Source organism: Hylobates moloch, unplaced genomic scaffold, assembly GCF_009828535.3.
Source record: "Hylobates moloch isolate HMO894 unplaced genomic scaffold, HMol_V3 SCAFFOLD_20, whole genome shotgun sequence".
Classification (NCBI taxonomy): Eukaryota; Metazoa; Chordata; class Mammalia; order Primates; family Hylobatidae; genus Hylobates; species Hylobates moloch.
Genome location: NW_026652295.1, coordinates 47,475,800 through 47,495,839, shown reverse-complemented (window position 1 = coordinate 47,495,839; position 20,040 = coordinate 47,475,800). Strand labels below are relative to the sequence as shown.

At 39.1% G+C, this 20,040-nt stretch overlaps 1 protein-coding gene across 1 annotated transcript in view; it reads left to right on the top strand.

The window, feature by feature from the left end:
- RHAG (Rh associated glycoprotein) overlaps positions 1–17,648 on the top strand; it is a 29,743-nt gene extending 12,095 nt beyond the window's left edge. The window contains exons 2-10 of the mRNA XM_032140415.2: positions 3,378–3,561; positions 4,522–4,672; positions 6,976–7,123; positions 7,907–8,073; positions 10,231–10,368; positions 11,627–11,748; positions 15,605–15,675; positions 15,904–15,977; positions 16,999–17,648. Coding sequence (XP_031996306.1) covers positions 3,378–3,561; positions 4,522–4,672; positions 6,976–7,123; positions 7,907–8,073; positions 10,231–10,368; positions 11,627–11,748; positions 15,605–15,675; positions 15,904–15,977; positions 16,999–17,073 — 1,130 coding nt within the window. The 3' untranslated portion in view covers positions 17,074–17,648. The remainder of the gene's footprint in view (positions 1–3,377; positions 3,562–4,521; positions 4,673–6,975; positions 7,124–7,906; positions 8,074–10,230; positions 10,369–11,626; positions 11,749–15,604; positions 15,676–15,903; positions 15,978–16,998) is intronic.
- Positions 17,649–20,040: the final 2,392 nt, after the last annotated feature.

Genomic DNA, 20,040 nt, shown 5'->3' with positions numbered 1-20,040 from the left:
CAATTTCTAAAATTAGTTGGTGTATTAGTTCGTTTTCACACTGCTGATAAAAACATACCCGAGACTGGCAATTTACGAACGAAAGAAGTTTATTTGACTTACAGTTCCACATGGATGGGGAGGCCTCACAATCATGGTGGAAGGCAAGAAGGAGCAAGTCACCTCTTACATGGGCGTCAGCAGGCAAAGAGAGAGCTTGTGCAGAGAAACTCCTGTTTTTAAAACCATCAGATTGCCAGGCGCGGTGGCTCACACCTGTAATCCAGCACTTTGGGAAGCCAAGGAGGGTGGATCACAAGGTCAGGAGTTCGAGACCAGCCTGACCAACATGGTGAAACCCTGTCCCCACTAAAAGTACCAAGTCGGGCATGGTGGCCCATGCCTGTAACCCCAGCTACTTGGGAGGCTGAGACAGGAGAATCACTTGAGCCCGGGAGGCGGAGCTTGCAGTGAGCCAAGATCGCACCACTGCACTCCAGCCTGAGGGACAAGAATGAGACTCTGTCTCAAAAAAAAAAAAAAAACCCATCAGATCTCGTGACACCCACTCACAGTCACAAGAACAGCACGGGAAGGACCTGCCTCCATTATTCAGTCATCTCCTACCAGGTCCCTCCCACAACACATGGGAATTATAGGAGCTACAAGATCAGATTTGGGTGGAGACACAGAGCCAAACCATATCAGTTGGTAACTGCACAGTTTAAAACCAATAAATTACAGGCAGAACCAGAGTGCTCTAAGAAAAAAAAAAAAAAAAAAGAATGTTAGAAAAAACTTTGTGAAGTTAAAAAAAATGAACAAAATGAAAAAAACTGAGTCCTTATTTTTATTCTAGTTTGTGACTATAAACAAGTAACCTAACTTCTCTGTGTCTTAGAGTCCTGACCTAAATGCAAAATAAAATAAATTATAGAGCTAAGACACTTTAGACATCATGTAATCCAAGTATTCCTTAAAAGAAAACTGAGTCCCATAAAGGTTTAGTAAAACCATAGTAAGAATCATGCATAACCTCTAAGTTCCTCTCCAATTTATTCTACGATCTAGATCAAATTTTTACATACAAAAATTAAACGGTGGGTGACAAATCAATGTGTGAAGAAAAATGAATATATGTGGTTATCTATACTTCAAAAAGCAAAAAGGGAAACAGGTTGATATTAATTGACAAATGCCCATCAGCGAGTCAGCTAAAATCTCAGTTCCAGGGTACCCTGGGTAGGTATGGGATGGGAATCAACACCTTAAGGATCAACACCTGAGGGAAAAGAATTTGGGCAGAGAAGGAGAAGGCCTCAGCTGACCCTGCAGGAGGCCCTGAAGCTAGGACTGTCCAGTTTTAGTTAGTCTTTTTATGAGACAAGAGGTTGCACATGTGAATCAGTTATTGTGTCCAGACTACCCGAGGGAAGAGCTATGACCTTGGGCAAAACGAGAGCATTTTCCAGAGAGAATTGAGAGCTTAGGGCTTCATCTGGTGGCACTCCTGACAGCCAGGGAAACTGGGAGGAATAAGTCTTTTGATCTGAAGGGGGCATGTGGGCAGCGCATCTCAGCATCCACTGCAGTAGACAAGGCTGAGTAGTGTACCATAGTCTCTTACCCTCAACACACTAGCCCCTGAGCCTGATGGCAGAACAGAAGTAGAGAGGAGCCAAGAAGTAGTAACATCTCAGTATGCCTCGGAAGCCAGAGCTCTGCTTTAGTTATTTTATACCCCTACAGTGCTCAATGAATGGAGAAATCAGGAAAGTCAGGTTGGAGTTCAAATCCTGACTTCACCCTTTGGGCAAATTAATTGACTTTTAACGTCTGTTTCTTCTGGGACGTATTTTCTAGGCACATCCTCTCTCATACCTATTTCCACTTAAACCTCTGGCCACAATGGTGTTGTTTAATTAAAAAGACACTACAGGACTGGGCATGGTGGGTCATGCCTGTAATCCCAGCACTTTGGGAGGCCAAGGCGGGCAGATTACCTGAAGTCAGGAGTTTGAGACCAGTCTGGCCAACATGGTGAAACCTCATCTCTACTAAAATACAAAAATTAGCTGGGCATGGTGGCATGCGCCTGTAATCCCAGCTACTTGGGAGGTTGAGGCAGGAGAATTGCTTGAACCTGGGAGGCGGAGGTTGCAGTGAGCCAAGTTCATGCCCCTGCACTCCATCCTGGGAGACAGAGCGAGACTCTGTCTCCCCCCCGAAAAAAAGAGAGAGAAAGAAACTATGGTACCTCATTCAGGTTTGTCCACTGTAGTGGATGCTGTTATGTACTGCCCAGATCCTCCCTTCAGATCAAAGGACTATTTCCAATGCAAAAATGTCAATCTCATATATGGTTTATCCATATATATGTCTTACCAACTTAGCTGTCAGTTTCTTGAAGGAAGAGTTCATGTTTTCACTATCTTGCATTTGATCATTTGTTTTATTGGTATAATACTTTACTGTATGCAAATCCTCCTACACAGGTGATCCCACTTGGATTATTCTGTGAAATAGGGCCTTTACAATGTTGCAGATGAAAACACTGAAGCTCATAGAGAATAAGTGATGTGCCCAGGGTCACACAGTCATGTGATTGAATTCAGGTACCTGAGCCCATATCCCCAGACACCAAGTTGAGTATTTGTTACTCAAGAGGATACAGCCTTTATGTTTATTAATGCTTCATGGTTCATAAAGTGCTAACAAAGAAATTACCCCATTTGACTCAAATAATGATCTGGTAAAATTTTCGTGGCTGGTGCTATTATACATATTTGATAAATGGAGACTCATCCATCAAAGAAATGTACTACTTCTCTGATATGCAAGCTATTATGCCAAGAGAGCCAAGTATGAATGGCTCCAAACCCCTTCAGTCAAGAAGTTCACAATCTAGTGCAAGAGATGGACACCTTATTGACTATTACAGTGTGAAAAATGCTAAATAAATGCTAATATAGCATGACAAATGATAAAGCTGAAGTATATACACAAAGCTATTTAAATGAAAAGAGAAAATAATTCTGTTTCCTGAGAGTATTGGGAAAGTCTTCAAGAAAGGGTGATGCTTGCTCTGTGCTTTGTATGGCTGTCCTCAGGTGGAAAACAATGTAAAATTCCTCAGGGACAGGATGAAAGACACACTGTTGTAATAGTGCATAGTCTTCCCAATAAAAAGCTCCAACATTGAATAACTTGCCAAAGTCTCTTGGTTAGTAAGTAGTCAAGCTGGCATTGGAACAAGACTTTTGCTTCCCAGTTAAATGCTCTCTTTTCCTAGTGTGTTATACAAAGGTGGTAGCACTTAATAAGTGGGATATACTATGATGCAGTACTTTTTTCATGCTCTCCTAATGCAAATTTTTTTTTCCTTTACTCTTTTCCAGTGTTCCAAGATGTACATGTTATGATATTTGTTGGGTTTGGCTTCCTCATGACCTTCCTGAAGAAATATGGCTTCAGCAGTGTGGGTATCAACCTACTCATTGCTGCTTTGGGCCTCCAGTGGGGCACTATTGTACAGGGAATCCTGCACAGCCAGGGACAGAAATTTAACATTGGAATCAAAAAGTGAGCATCCTTACTATGGGCTGAATGTTTGCGTCCTCCAGAATTCATATATTACACTCTTGACCTCCAACATGATGATATTAAGAGGTGGGGGACTGGGGAGGTGACCAGGTCATGAAGGCAGAGTGTTTATGAATGGGATCAGTGTCCTTGTGAAAGAGGTCCACGGGAGACTCCTGACCCCTTCCACTGTGTGAGAACACAGCTGGAAGGCACCATCTACCAACCAGAAAGGGAGCCCTCATCAGACACCAAGTCTGTCAGCATCTTGATCTTGGGCTTCCCAGCCTCCAGAACCATAAGAAATAAATTTCTGTTATTTATAACCAACCCAGTTTATGGTATTTCATTATAGCAGTCCAAACAGACTAAGACAGTTCTTTATTTTTCAGCCATTGCATTTTCAAATCAATCGTTTCTCTGGTAGTCCCCTGTCATTTACCGTACTGGCTGGCAAATTGCCTCCCTTATGCAATAGAAAATTGTTGAAATTCAAAAATCTGAATCAATGCCTTCCTCTACTGAGCTGGATAATACATTCATGTCTGTAACCTCTCTGGTTTGACTTTGAGGGTATGAGAAACCCTCTTCCATAAAAATATTATTCCTTCCATCTCAGCTACAGGGAGCAAAAATTTCCCATTAGTTATTTTTCAGATTGTTTCTAAAATGTAAACATGTATTCTTGTTGTGCAATAGTAAACACACACCCCAGGAAATAATTCACTTATTAGATCAACGAATATAAAGTAAAACCCTAAATGAGATAAAAGATAAGTTAAAATATATACATTAGAGCAACCAAAGAGTGTCTGGTCAAAAAGAGGAGGAGTAAGGAAGTGGGAGATGATGAATAAGCCTGGGACGCACTGGATGGGCCTGGTGGGAGATGGGATTGCACTTTGGTCAGTTTTATGTTGGATGTGCATTACTCTTCAATTTATTCTTGTTTCCCTTTAGCATGATAAATGCAGACTTCAGTACAGTCACAGTTCTGATATCTTTTGGAGCTGTCCTGGGAAAAACGAGCCCCACCCAAATGCTGATCATGACAATTATAGAAATTGCTTTCTTTGCCGGCAATGAATATCTGGTTGGTGAAATATTTAAGGTAAGAGTTAGAAAATTTGTACTTTCCTAGCTTTGGGCATCAGTTCTGGCTACAAAAAAACAATGGGTGTCTACAGTGTATGGGGGCAAATCTTGGTGAGAATGATACCATAGCAAATAGTAACAATAACCATCATTTACTGAGTGCCTACTGTAAGCTAGTTTTGTAAACATTATCTTATTTCATCTTCACAGCAACACTGCATGGTAGGTATTATTTTTATTATCATATATACACCATAAAAACTGATTATCACAGATGCTGAATGGCTTGCCAGAGTCTGAATTCACCTCCAGATTTTTCTAATTCCTCAACTCTTCTTTTACCTATCAATGATCAATTCCTTTTTTATATTTTTACTACTAGGTGAATAGCCCTGTATAAAGCCTTGTTGTGGTTTTTGTTAAGGCGTCAGTCAAACTTTTTTCTCCACAAATATGTCATTGATTCCCCCCAGGAATAATAAATAAAGAAAGAACATTTGGGGGCACTCTCTAGTACTTTGTTATTTTGTTTATATTTCTATTAACATTAATTCAACTGCAAATATTTTTGATAACTTTCTAGATGTTGGGGACTCAATGACAGACAAAATATGAAAGTTCCTGTTTTTATAGCGCTTACACTCTAGTGGGAGAGACAGAAACCAAATAAAGAATCACACATTCATCCACCCACCCAAAGACACAAACACACAAATGTTATTATAAATTGCAATACATGCTATGAAAAATATGTAGGGTAGGTCTATAAGAAAGTGTAACTGGAAGATTAGTTTAGATTGTAGAGTCAAGGAGGGGTTCCCTGAGTAAGTGACAGTTACGCTGGACCTGAAAGATATCTAGAAGTTTTCAAGTAACTAATGGGGAGAAACGTTCTTTAAGCCAAGGTAACAACAACCAGTCTTGAATTGGTGATGAGGAACTAAAAGAAAACTTTTAGAGTAAGGTGAAAGGACTTGACCGATACCAGATGAAACCACCAAAGTAAGTGGGTCAGATTAATAAAGACTCTGTAAACTCTGTGTGCTTGCTGAATGAAGACTTATTTGATGGTTCCAAAGGGAAAAACCAAGAAGGTCATTTCGCCTACAAATATGTGAGCATTTCAAGATAGGCACAGACTCACATGGTATTTGGAAAGTCCAAGCATGATTAATCACCACCTCCCATCTTCCTGAAGCCACCTGGTGAAGCAAGGCAATGTTTCCCAGCTGGGAAGGGACTAAGTGTTGCTGGAAGGCTAAAGATTGCTAGATAGATCATATATGCTGGGAAGATATTTGACTCATTACAATCAAGTGTGGATCTTCAAGGGGACTGGGTCTGTCTATGTCTAGTAAACAAAGGAACAACAACTAGGAGACCCTTTTTACTTAAATTTGAAAATCTTTCATAAATAGATGTGTGTCATCTTACTGTCTATAAGTACAATTTGACCCTCTGAGTAGTCCCTCTAGAGGAAGGAAATGTAGAAAACTGGGTCAAATCCACATCATATCCTAAAGAGGAATCTAAATCTCTTCAAATGAATCTGGGACCTCAGCTGGTTTTCAGGTCATCATAGAGCAGAATTAAAAAAATATGGGTAAAAACTCTGGTTTTTTGAATTTCAAGTCTTGAGTTACAATTAAGTGAGCTTTAACTGCAATTTCAAGTGAACATATCATCTTCGTTTTGTATCACAAGCAGTATCTTTTTTTTTTTTTTTTTTTTTTTTTTTTTCAGATTAGTTCTTGCTTTGTCACCTAGGCTGGAGTGCAATGTGACGATCATAGCTCACTGTAACCTCAAACTCCTAGGCTCAAGTCATTCTCCTGCCTCAGCCTCCCCAGTAGCTGGGACTACAAGGAGTGCACCCCCATGCCAGGCTGAGCAATACATATTTCACTCAAAATCTCCATCACCTAGAGAAGTAAACTTGCCTGTCTTGTGTGCCCACCAGGGAACTAGCACTTTAGAAATATGATCTTATCTAAGTCTCACCACAAACTCTGTTGAGAGTGGGTAATATTTCCCCATTTTACAGAACTCTTAGATCAGAGATGTTTAACAATTTGTCTAAAGTCACATCGCAAGGAAGTAACTGACCTAGGATTGAAAGTCAGTTCTGTATGGCTCCAAATTCTGTGCTATTTCTATTTTACTCCCTGTTTTACCTTCCTTTCTCTGACACAATCTTTCTGTCCCTCTTTAATTTTTTTAAGTTGTTTAACCAACAATGCAATTCTTTCATTGACTTTCCTCCCATGAATGAGTCTCAGGTTTACCTCTATTTATATGAATGCTATTTTGTCCCTTCAGGCCTCTGACATTGGAGCATCAATGACGATCCATGCCTTTGGGGCCTACTTTGGCTTGGCTGTAGCAGGCATCTTGTATCGATCTGGACTGAGAAGGAGGCATAAAAATGAAGAGTCCACATACTGCTCAGACTTGTTTGCAATGATTGGTGAGTGTGGATAAACTTGCTTGAATCTTATCCATTTGAAAAGGCACCAGGGAAGGTTAACTTCAACACTGGTGTGAGATGCTCAAAAAGAACATCCAAGCCAGGCATGGTAGTGAACGACTGTAGCCTCAGCTACTCAGGAGGCTGAGGTGGGATTACTTGAGCCCAGGAGTTTGAGTCCAGCCTGGGTAACATAGTGAGACTCCATCTCTAAAATAATAATAATAATAATAATAATAAATTTAATTAAACTTTGAAAAAATGAGCATCTTTTGCATACTACTTTATGCTGGCTCAATTCTCCTCTTTTCCCTTAACTGTAGATAATCAAGACTAAACAGAGACATTGTCAGTGGCCAAAGGAAACTACATGCTCCAGGCTGGGCGCGGTGGCTCACGCCTGTAATCCCAGCACTTTGGGAGGCTGAGGCGGGTGGATCACGAGGTTGGGAGCTCGAGACCAGCCTGACCAACATGCTGAAACCCCGTCTCTACTAAAAATACAAAAAAAAAATTAGGTGGGCATGGTAGCCCGCACCTGTAATCCCAGCTACTCAGGAAGCTGAAGCAGAAGAATTGCTTGAACCTGGGAGGTGAAAGTTGCAGTGAGCAGAGATCAAGCCACTGCACTCCAGCCTGGGCGACAGAGGGACACTCCATCTCAAAAATAAATAAATAAATAAATAAATAAATAAATAAATAAATAAATAAATAAAGCAAACTGCATCCTCTGGACTGTCTTCCATATTCAGAACTAATATCCCCTCTTTTGGTTCACTACAGGGACTCTCTTTCTGTGGGTGTTTTGGCCCAGCTTTAACTCGGCCATTGCTGAACCTGGAGACAAACAGTGCAGGGCCATTGTAAACACGTACTTCTCTCTCGCTGCCTGTGTGCTCACAGCCTTTGCCTTCTCCAGCCTAGTGGAGCACCGAGGCAAGCTCAACATGGTAAGTGCCGCCTTAACCCTCATGGAAATTTTGCTTTACAACACTGACATTTGCTCAGATAAGTAGTAGGTAATTTCTGCATCACTGCTGAACTCTCAAGACAAATTAGAAGCAGACCTTGTAGAATGTTTTAAAAACAGCAACATTTATTCACTAATTCACTTATTCATCAAATCTGTACCCTGGGCTGGGCGCAGTGGCTCATGCCTGTAATCCCAGCACTTTGGGAGGCCTAGGCAGGGGGATTACCTGAGGTCAGGAGTTCAAGACAAGCCTGGCCAACATGGAGAAACCCTGTGACTACTAAAAATACACACACACAAAAATTAGCCAGGCGTGGTGGCAGACACCTGTCATCCCAGCTACTCGGGAGGCTGAGGCAGGAGAATCACTTGAACCTGGGAGGTGGAGGTTGCAGAGAGCCGAGATCGTGCCATTGCACTCCAGACTAGGCAACAAGAGCAAAACTGCATCTCACAAAGAAAAAAAAAGAAAAGAAAATTTTTATCCTGGAAGATTAAAAAATATTCTCAAGGAATTTGTGGTCTAGTAGAGAATGAAGGTAGTCTTGTAAAAATCTTTGATTTGAGGTATATTTCTTTAATAATAGAGTTAACTGCTCCCAAGTTCTGAGAAAAGATTTCTTAGAAACAAGGTTTATCAAACAGCAGAAAAAGAGAGTGGGATGATGCACACTGATTCTATTCTCCCAACTGCAAACATTCCTCTCAAAGAAATAACAACTAAATGCAATGTGGGATCTTCAGTAGGATCCTAGAAAAAATTTCAGTGGGAATAATGGTGAAACTCAAATGTCTTTAATAGTATTTTATCAATGCTAATTTCCTTTCCATGGTTATGTAAGATTAACATCTTATTTGAGAAACTGGACAAGAGACATATGGAAACATTCTGTAGCGTTTTTACAACTTTTATGTGTCTGCAATTAGTTCAAAATGAAATATTTTTTAAATTATCCCAAATTGGTCTCTTGAGTTTCTTGCCTATGAGCTAGAAAAACACCAGTAAAGGAGTAACCCTCAGATCAGCCAGTCTACCTTCCCAGCTGGGTGGGGCAGGTGGGGTGGAGTGGGGAGGAAAATGCTATTGTAATTTATTTTTTAAGCATAGCTGAGGACATGTATCTTATTTCTCCACAAATTGTCTCATGAGAGATCATTAAAAACAATGAAAAGAAAAAATCGCACAGTTCAGTGTTTCTCTTTTAAAAGTACTGATGACCTCTGCTTCTCAGACAGAACAGCCAGACTGCAATTTTTCTGAGAAATTCTGCTAAACAAAAATTGATTCCTGGCCAGGCACAGTGGCTCATGCCTGTAATCCCAGTGCTTTGGGAGGCCAAGGTGGGTGGATCACCTGAGGTCAGGAATTCCAGAACAGCCTGGCCAACATGACGAAACCCCATCTCTACTAAAAATACAAAAATTAGCTGGACATGGTGGCGTGCACCTGTAATCCCAGCTACTAGGGAGGCTGAGGCAGGAGAATCACTTGAACCCAGTAGGTGGAGGTTGCAGTGAGCCAAGATCGCGCCACTGCATTCCAGCCTGGGAGACAGAGCAAGACTCCATCTTAAAAAAAAAAAAAAAAAAAAAAAAAAATCAATTCCTCTTTCCTTCATCCTCAAATGTCCTCAATCCAGTGACGTTTGCAAAAACTATTGTCTTTCATATGTAATGTGTACATTTCAATGTCTCTACATTTCCTCTTTGAATATTGGAATATCATAGACTACAAAACACACGGTGGCCACAGTCATCTTTTGGTTCATGATAACCACAAATGTGTTCCAAAAACTGCATAAATCGACAAAACATTGCGAGAATATTTGCTGTAAACACTCCTACCCTCCCACTACAACATCTTTTGATTTTCTCAAATGCCTTCCACCACTGGCCTTAATGAGTTAAGCTGATTACTCATTCACTACCAATGGACTGGCAAGAAAGATACCAAATGTCAACTTCTTGAAAGAAAGGCCTTCTATAAATCCAAACAACCCTCTTTTTGAAAAAGACCCAATAGCCCTTTCAACTGAAGAATGTGATATGAGTCTCTTGAACTCTAGAATCCTCTGATCCTTCTGAATTCTCCATCATCCAGCTCACCTCATTTATGTTTCTGCCACTCACACAGGTTCACATTCAGAATGCCACCCTTGCTGGAGGAGTTGCTGTGGGCACTTGTGCGGATATGGCAATTCACCCATTCGGTTCTATGATCATTGGGAGCATTGCAGGAATGGTCTCTGTGTTTGGATACAAGTTCCTGACTGTAAGTACAGCAGATGCTCTGAGTCAAACTCTGAATCTGCACCATTTTTTCTCACATGTCCCACCAGCAGAAAAAAAGCTATTTTTATTTTATAAACATTTTTATTTGGAGGCCATTTGCCTTCTTTTTGGAAATACCACTCCCATTTCAGTGGTTCAGTGGTTCTACTCTGCCCTGACTTCTGTGTAACAGGAAAGAATCCTATATCAATTATTTATAATTTAGTTTGAATTAAATGTTAAGTACATGGGCATTACTTTCCTTTGGGGCTGTTCCATTGAAGTTGTTGTTGTTATTTGTCTTATGTAATTAAGGACTCTGCTCTTTTAAGAGATTTAGGATGTCGGCCAAGCATGGTGGCTCACAGCTATAATCTCAGCACTTTGGGAGGCTGAGGCAGGCGGATCACCTGAGGTCAGGAATTCGAGACGAGCCTGGCCAACATGGTGAAACCCCCATCTCTACTAAAAAAAAAATAATAATAATACAAAAATTAGCTGGGCATGGTGGCGGGTGCCTATAATCCCAGCTACTGGGGAGGCTGAGGCAGGAGAATCACTTGAACCCGGGAGGCAGAGGTTGCAGTGAGCCAAGATGGCGCCATTACCCTCCAGCCTGGGCAATGGAGTGAGACTCCATCTCAAAAGAAAAAAAAAAGAGAGAGAGAGAGATTTAGGATGTCATCAGTAGGTGAGAAGGAATAGGATGTGAAATGACTCCCTTCAAACCCATCCACTGAAGACTGAAATGGGCAATTTTGCCACAACTATACATTCAAATCCTTTAACTTTAAGTGGACTTCAGATATGGATGGAGAACTGTGCTCTACATAAAATTTCTTCTGGGTGGAGAAGGAAATGGGGAGATATAGTTCAGAGAATGCAAAGTAGCAGAAATACAGGAGGAACACGCCTAGAGCACTAATGCACAGCATGAGGATTATAGGTAGTAAAATTGTACTGTATATCTGTACATAGAATTTATTCTAAATGAGGAGATTTTTAGCTACTCTTACTACAAAAAAAACAAAAAAAAAAGTAACTATGTAAGACGTTGGAGATGTTAATATTCTTCACTATAGTGACCTTTTTCTCTCTATATGTATCTCATAACATCGGGTTGTATACCTTAAATATACATAAAAAATTATTTATAAAATAATTCTTCACGGGAGAATAGAGCTCAGCTATAGCTGTTTCAGTTCTAGAATTCTATATGTTTAACAAAATAATAAACCTTCCTCCTTTTATAATTTCAGCCACTTTTTACTACTAAACTGAGGATCCATGATACATGTGGGGTCCATAACCTCCACGGCTTACCTGGTGTAGTAGGAGGCCTTGCAGGCATTGTGGCAGTAGCAATGGGCGCCTCCAACATGTGAGTAAAAGAATGGGTTTTTCAGCCCCTGTGGTCCCATGATGTTTTCTCTCACTGAGAAATGGGAGAGTTTTCATTTTAGCAGTTCTGGCCATGGTTTGTATTGTCTTTACTGGAGCCAAAGAGATGCACCTGAGAGAAGATCATTAGAATAAAATTATATTGGAAGAGGCATCTTAAATGAAATTGTTAATTTAAAAAAATTAAAAATGTTATTTTAAATGTCTTTACCAGAAACAACTGTCTCCTAACAGACAGGGAAATTTGATAATCACAGTCAGATTATAGAAGGCTTAGTCTTTTTCTTGATCTCTCCAAAATGGAGGAGGAGGCACATATGATGAGCTGAACAGTCAGTTCCATCCAATCCACACAAAGAAGGATGAGTTGGAATAATACAGAAAGCAGTTGGTTCTGCAGAATCAACAACGCTAGTATATGGCCCAAACTCTGCTACTAACTAGTTATGTGACCTCTGAGGTATCACTCAGCATTTCTGGTTTTCAGTCTTCTCCTCTGTAAAATAAGAAGACTGGAGTATTTATTCTCCAAAATCCCTTCTAGCTCTATCGGACGTAGATTCTTCCCTAAGTTGGGTATAAATGTTTACTTAAATGACCAGAGGAAAAACAACTATCAAGCAAACCCCAGAGAGTGGAAGGGATGCCACAATATTGGAACAATTTGGTATGAATGTCATCCATGTGAAAAAGCCGAGAAGATCATAGAGTCCAGATCACGCAGAGTAAATAAAGAGAAAGCAGAATGCTCAATTTTTTTAAATTGTGTGTACTTTAAGTTCTGGGATACATGTGCAGAACGTGCAGGTTTATTACATAGGTATACATGTGCCATGGTGGTTTGCTGCACCCATCAGCCAGTCATCTAGGTTTTAAGCCCCGTGTGCATTAGGTATTTGTCCTAATGCTCTCCCTCCCCTTGTACCCCACCCCTCAACAGGCCGGGCTGTGTGATGTTCTCCTCCCTGTGTCCATGTGTTCTCATTGTTCAACTCCCACTTATAAGTGAGAACATGCAGTATTTGGTTTTCTGTTCCTGTGTTAGTGTGCTGAGAATGATGGTTTCCAGCTTCATCTATGTCCCTGCAAAGGACATTAACTCATTTTTTTTTTATGGCTGCATAGCAGAATGCTCAATTTTTAAATCCAATTGAAAGCATGAAGAAGAGGGAAATGTGTGTCTAGAAATGTCTGAATGACCACTAACTAGAGGTGCATAATTTAAAAAGAAAAATCTTATCTTCGGTTTTAGGAGATTAAAATTTAACCCTGTTGAGATCAATAATAATACTTGAAAAACGCATTTAATCATATTTCCTACTAAGTAGTTTGCTTCCTTCTTCATGTGTACAGTTGACACATTTCTTCTGTATTTTTTAACCCTTTTTGCAAATTTAGAAGACAACTCCAGAATATGCACATCTTTTTCGTTTCCTGAGACTGTAGAGATCAAACACTAAAATATTTTAATGCAAATTAAGCATGATAAAAGCATGTGTGAATGAGTTCAACTCCTCAGTGTTGGAGTGTGCATACACTGTGCAAACACACTAAGAGGTGCCTATGATTAAGAATTCTTGAGCATCATGCCTAGACCAGTTTCACAGATGCAATAAAACAAATCTATCTGGCTCTCAAAGGGGAGGCCTCGCTGGGTGGTCAGACATTGGGTAAGTCTCATGGTTGAGGGTCTGGTCCTTGGAAATGCAGGTTTAGAAACATCTCAATTTATTCACTGGTGGGGGTAGGAGGCAGAGGAATATCAGAAGAGGGGAAGACAGGCAAGCCTTGAAGGTCCATTCACTTCGGTAAAATTTACTTATCTCACATCAAATAAAATACCACCTGAGAAGCAAACTACTTACATGTGTCTATTCAGAATATTAAAATGCAAATCGGGTTTTTGGTAAGCGTAGAACAAGGGAAAGTTAATATTCTTAAGGGACATTTTTGCAAATTATAGCAGCATAACTCTAGTAATGCTGTTAATTTTGTGTAAGTCAGTGTTTTCCAAGTTTATTTGATCACAGAACACTTGTTATCAAAAATATCTTTTATGACCTTGTAAAAGATCTTGGCAAATTCCTGTAAAATTAACAGGAAATTTACAAAAGAAGAAAATCAAATAAGTATATATAAAATACTCAACTTCACTCATAATCAAAGAAATGCAAATTAAAACAAATCAAAGTGATAAAGTATGAATGAATTAATAATAATAATACTGAACAATGGCTAAAGTAAAAAATTGGAATATAAATTGTACAATTTTCTATTTGAAAAAGTTCTTAAGAAGTATGTAGACCGGGCGCAGTGGCTCAAGGCTGTAATCCTAGCACTTTGGGAGGCCGAGGCAGGTGGATCATCTGAGGTCAGGAGTTTGAGACCAGCCTGGCCAATATGGTGAAACCCCATCTCTACTAAAAATACAAAAAGTACCCGGCATGGTGGTGGGTGCCTATAATCCCAGCTGCTTGCAAGGCTGAGTCAGGAGAATTGCTTGAACGTGGGGAGGAGATTGCAGGGAGCTGAGATCACCTCACTTCACTCCAGCCTGGCAACAGAGAAAGACTCCGTCTCAAAAAAAAGAGGTATCTGTAGCCTTTTACTAATATTCTCATTTCTAGATAGGTTTTATATTAGGAAAATAATCAGACAAGTTCATAAGCATGTTCAGAGGAGATGTTCTCACAGCATTTTTAAAAATACGAAACACTCGAAGCAACCAGTACTTTGCACAGTGTAACCCCCTGTAGCAATTCAAACTATGGTCCAGATCTACACTGACTCACATAAACAGACCCCTAAAACATATTTAATGTGAAAATAAGTAATATAGTAAGATTGCATTTTTATAAAAATACATGTTTTTATTTTACATTTTTATTCTGATACAATCTGAGGGATATTAAACTTTTCTGCTTCTTTTTGTTATTTGCAGTTTCTAATGTTTTCACAATGATATGTTACTTGTGCAGTTTTTTTATATATTATTTAAACCCTTCAAATAAGGAGAAAAAAAAGGAATCTGAGTTTAGTGCATCCTCTCCCTTGGATGATGAGACTGGAATACCAAAAAAACTCTCATTTTCCAATTGTTTTATTCATTAGAGTCACTCATTCAGTCTTTCAACAACTCTTTATTGTCTGCTATGAGTAAGCTGCTGTGCTAAGAAGATCCCCACATTCCTAGGTCATTTGTCATTCATATAACACCTTTGTGCACTTCAATGGCCTTTTATCACATTCTTTCATTCTCAAAATTACAAACTATCTTTTACTAATTTCAGTTTAAGGCAATGACTTCTAAGATGACATATAGAGATATACTTGAATATCTTCAATGAGCTATCTCTATAATATATGCTGAAATTAGCTTTTCTGAACTTATTGATAGATTTTTCTAATTTCATCATAACTATTTCATTAGAATGGAGTGAGGAGAGATAGTAGCTCATGTTGTTTTATGTATTACTCTATCCTCTGTTCCTAGAAAAGAAACTGACAGAGAGTGGATACTCAGTATTTATTAAATGAATCAGATCAGGGATCAATTTTTTGAGAGTGCTAAACCCTTCCTAAGGAAAGTCTTATTTCCAAAGTTTACATTAAAAGATGATTGTCTTCTTTAAGGTGTATCTTAGAATTTTCTAACACTGCTCAAGAGTTTCAAAGAAAATAAGAATATGAAAGAAAAATTGTAACAAATGCTTAATTTGCTGGTGTGTAATGTTACACTCTGGCCTGAAGATGGCAGTCATCTACACCCTCAGTGGGTGAGACTCTTTGGCTGAGATCCAGGAAAGACACTGATTCTTTTTTGTTTGCTTCCTTAGGTCTATGGCCATGCAGGCAGCTGCACTGGGTTCCTCTATCGGAACAGCAGTTGTTGGAGGTCTGATTACAGGTCAGCATAAAAAGTGAACATTTCCCTGCATCTTATGCTCTCAGATTACTTACAATAGATAATTAATGAGCAAGTCAATTGCTAAATTTGAAAATGTTCTAAAGTTCTGGCGGTAAAGTAATTATGTCATTTAAAGGGGATGATTTTATAATAGTAAATAAACTACTATGCAAGTAGATTTTCCTCTTCAGCATCACAACATGACTCATTTTCCTTCTACCATCACAGGTTTAATTCTAAAGTTGCCTTTCTGGGGACAGCCAACTGACCAGAACTGCTATGATGATTCTGTTTATTGGGAGGTACTGTACAGTATTCTAAACCAGAATGTGAACGATGACTCCATTAGTGAAAGCTTTACTCAGTTCAAGCCTAGATATCTGTGTGGCATAGGTGTGATGAAATTGAGTTAGCCTGGCATGGTAGGTAGCTCACACATGTAATCTCAGCACTTTGGGCGGCTGAGGCTGGAGGATTGTTTGATGTCAGGAGTTTGGGTCCAGCCTGGGCAACTCTCTACAAAAATTATAAATAATAAATTTAAAATTTTTCTTTCAATGGGATGTCAAGTGTAAAAGAAAAAATAAACAAATGAAAAGAAACTGAATGAACTACCTATTTATAGAGAGAAATTGAGATGACATGCCCAGCCAGATAAAATCAGAAGTTACGGTATTTTCTAAAGCAGAAGGAAAGAAAGAAAGAAAGAAAGAAAGAAAGAAAGAAAGAAAGAAAGAAAAGAATTTAGTTAGCAAATGTTGTTTCACTCCTCTGAGAGCTATAAAAAGCTATTCATAAAAATAATATGAATTCTCAGAAATAGTGTGAGATTTTATACCGTATATAGTCCACAGGTTTATTTGGTTAAAAACAAAAAACAAAAGAAATTTAACATAATTTTAAACTATGCCATATGTAAAAGTAGTCAAAAGCAAGTGAAATACATAAGGTTGAAGAATTTGAGTGAGTATACATCAAGAGATCCTATGAATAACAAAACATCAGCCTCTTTCTATCCTCCAGTTTCTCTTTACTCTATTGATACTTTTTCCCAAATTATTTCCTGCAAAGCTTGAGAGGGATAGATGTTTGGGTGTTTTCAGCAAAATTTCAAAGAGAATGAGTTTGGAAAAGCGGGAATGTAGTCAGGGTGGGTGAGATAAATGTTTCATTCTTTTATTTTTCTTCAACTCAAACAATTTTTATTCCCAGTTCTTTCCAAGCTTGAATAATAATTATCAAAAATATTTTTGTTTCAATACTAACTTCTGACAAGCACAGTGAAATAAACTATTAAGTACCCTCAAACTTGTTTTTTTAAAGGTCCCTGGGGTGAGAGAACTTGACAATCCATACTATGGACATGGTGACCACAGCCAGCTGGAACCTGAAGTCTAAACACCATTCCTGCTCTCCAGCTTCCTTTCCCATTATCCAGAATCAAGTCCAAATAAACAAAAAGGCAGTAATCAAAGAGAGTATGGACCAGAGTGAATAGATCCTAAGTCCCAAATGGCCAGTGTAAAAATGTCCTTATGTCTGATGCTGTCTCTTGCTCTTCAATGATTAATTGAGGGGATGTGACTCATAAAACAGATAATCAAATAGATATTCTCCAGGATTCCCAAAATGCTTTTGGCAGTGAGTAAATACAGAGTAAACATGTCAGTTTCTTAGTGTAGACACTATGTCTTCAATCCCAAAAATCATAAAACTGAAACCCATGAAGCAAGAATAGATGTGAGAAATCTATGTAAAAAAAGTTAAAGACATGCATGTGTGTAAAGTAGTGAGATGATGATTTTAGGTAGTGCTTTTTATTTTAAAAATAGTCTAGTTAGTAATGTTGTATCCTTTTGTGAATATTATTCTTAATTCCTTTCGCATGTTTACTATTTGCAACGAGCTCAAATGCTATCTGATCAAAGTCTATTTTGTATAAAATGTCCAATAATTATTGTTATAAAATAAAACATTAGTCTTTGACTCTCCTTTCTTTGGTAGTTGGAATTCATGTCAGTAACAAGCACACGTGCGCACACACATACACTTCATAGTCCACACTCAATTTAAATATTTATCATGTATTTGCTATTTTTAAAAAATCAAGTTAATGTCTCATTATAGAATGTTGTAAAAAGTTAAATTTTAGAAAAGATAACTGACATCGTCAAAAAATCATTTTTAAGATAATCAAATAACTTTTTTTTTTTTTTTTTTTTTCTGAGATGGAGTCTCGCTCTCTCACCCAGGCTGGAGTGCAGTGGTGCAATCTCGGCTCACTGCAAGCTCTGCCTCCCGGGTTCACGCCATTCTCCTGCCTCAGCCTCTCCGAGTAGCTGGGACTACAGGCGCCCGCCACCACGCCCAGCTAATTTTTTGTATTTTTAGTAGAGACAGAGTTTCACCGTGGTCTCTAAGGTCAAATTGTTTGTTTTATGTTTATCGTTCTGTTTAGTGTTTATTGTCTTGTTTAGTAATTGTCAAAGTTTTGCATGTCAGGACGTCAGTATTGCCCAAGACGTCTAAGTAAAAACTTCTTCAAAGTCCTTAGTGCTGATTTTTTTGTCACAAGAAGTTAAATTTCTCATCAATCGTTTAGGCTGGCCACCACAGTCCTGTCTTTTCTGCCAAAGGCAAGTCAAGTGTTGTTACAGGAACGAATGTGAAGAGCATTCGTCTGATTAGAATTTCTGGCACCATGGAAGTTGTAAGCGTTTAGATTGCCGTACCCCACGTCCAAGTGATTAGACCTCCTGTAGATTAAACCGGTAGCAAGTTCAAAACAGCCACCCTGCAGATGTCCTTGCTCACCTCTTTTGTCATTCTGTAACTTTTCCTGTGCCCTTAAATAGAACACTGTGTCAGAAAACCCACGCCGCCCTACACCCGTCATGCTTTACTTCGTTTAGACTCCTACTCTGTTCCCCTGTGGCTCCTCTCTCATCTTAAAAACAACCCGAGTAGTCCCTTTCCCCCTCGTCCCTGCCCCCTACCCCACACATCTCGTTTTCCGGTGCCACAGCAAGTTCAGCGTCTCCAGGACTTAACTCTGCTCTCACTCCTTGAATCCTTAAAAGAAAAAGCTAAATTTAAGCTATTTGCCTTTAAGTCATAGAGACATCAAAAGTATTTAAAGTACAAGTCTTGAGGAAGAAGAAGAAGGAGAACGCCTAGATCCAAGCAACCCAGGAGACCTCAGGCTGGCCTCTAGTCCCCCTCCCTCAATCTTAAAGCTACAGCAATGTGGCAAGTAGTATTAGCTGTTGTAGTTTTTCTGTTCTTTCTAGTTACGTTAATTCTGTTTTTCCTATAGTGCAGCCCCCCAGGGAGTGAGTTTCTCTGTCCGTGTTAGATCTGATATCTCTGCTCAAATTCTGTTAAACTGCCTTCTAAAAAAAAAAAACAACAACAACAACAACAACAACAAAAATGGGAAACACCTCCTCCTGGCCTTGCAAAGGTTGGAGCCCCCTCCAGCGTATGCTAAAAAAATTTTTCTCTTAGTTTCTCAGAGGATACTTTCCTCCAACATAGAGGAGGGAAGTTCTCTGTAGGTTTTGTCGTTGGTGTCTTCCCAGAATCTAAAGGTTTCACATCCTTCAGGCCTGGTTAATGCTCAGCTCGGGAGAGGTCCTATAGTTTAATTGTGGACAAGGTTAAGAGGGACACATTGAAGCTCCCATTTCCCCACTTAAATAAGGTATGAAGATGTCACTCCATGTATTTTACAACTCGATAATGTTACATGTTCCATTTAAAGTCTACTCTTTTAAGAGCAGACACAATTCATTTATTTCTTTGTAACCCTCAAATCTTCAATAGAGCACATGTTTTAGGGAAGCTTGTTTAGTGGATGAATGGATAAATAATTAAATGACTTGAACAAACCAAGGCAATCAGCCTCAAAGAAGCAAAGGGAACCTTTTCTAAATTTATCTGGTTACTCATTTATTCAATAATAATTCATTGAGCACTGGCTAAGTTTGACTCTGTAAATACAAAGTCATATAAGTAAAGCTCTTTACCACAAAAAAATTGTTTCCAGCTTATCCTAGAATATAGCTGGTGGATCAGTGACATACTAAAGTGTCTGTACTAACAGGATCTATTATGGTAGCATACACAGGGTGGTATACATAGGAAGAGACAAGAACCTAAATCAAATTCAGCCACTCAAGGAAAACTTGCCAGAAAAAATTTTTTAAATGACATAAAGAAAGCATACAGCTGGCCGGGCGCGGTGGCTCACGCCTGTAATCCTAACACTTTGGGAGGCCGAGGCGGGTGTATCACGAGGTCAGGAGATCGAGACCATCTTGGCTAACATGGTGAAACCCCGTTTATACTAAAAATACAAAAAAT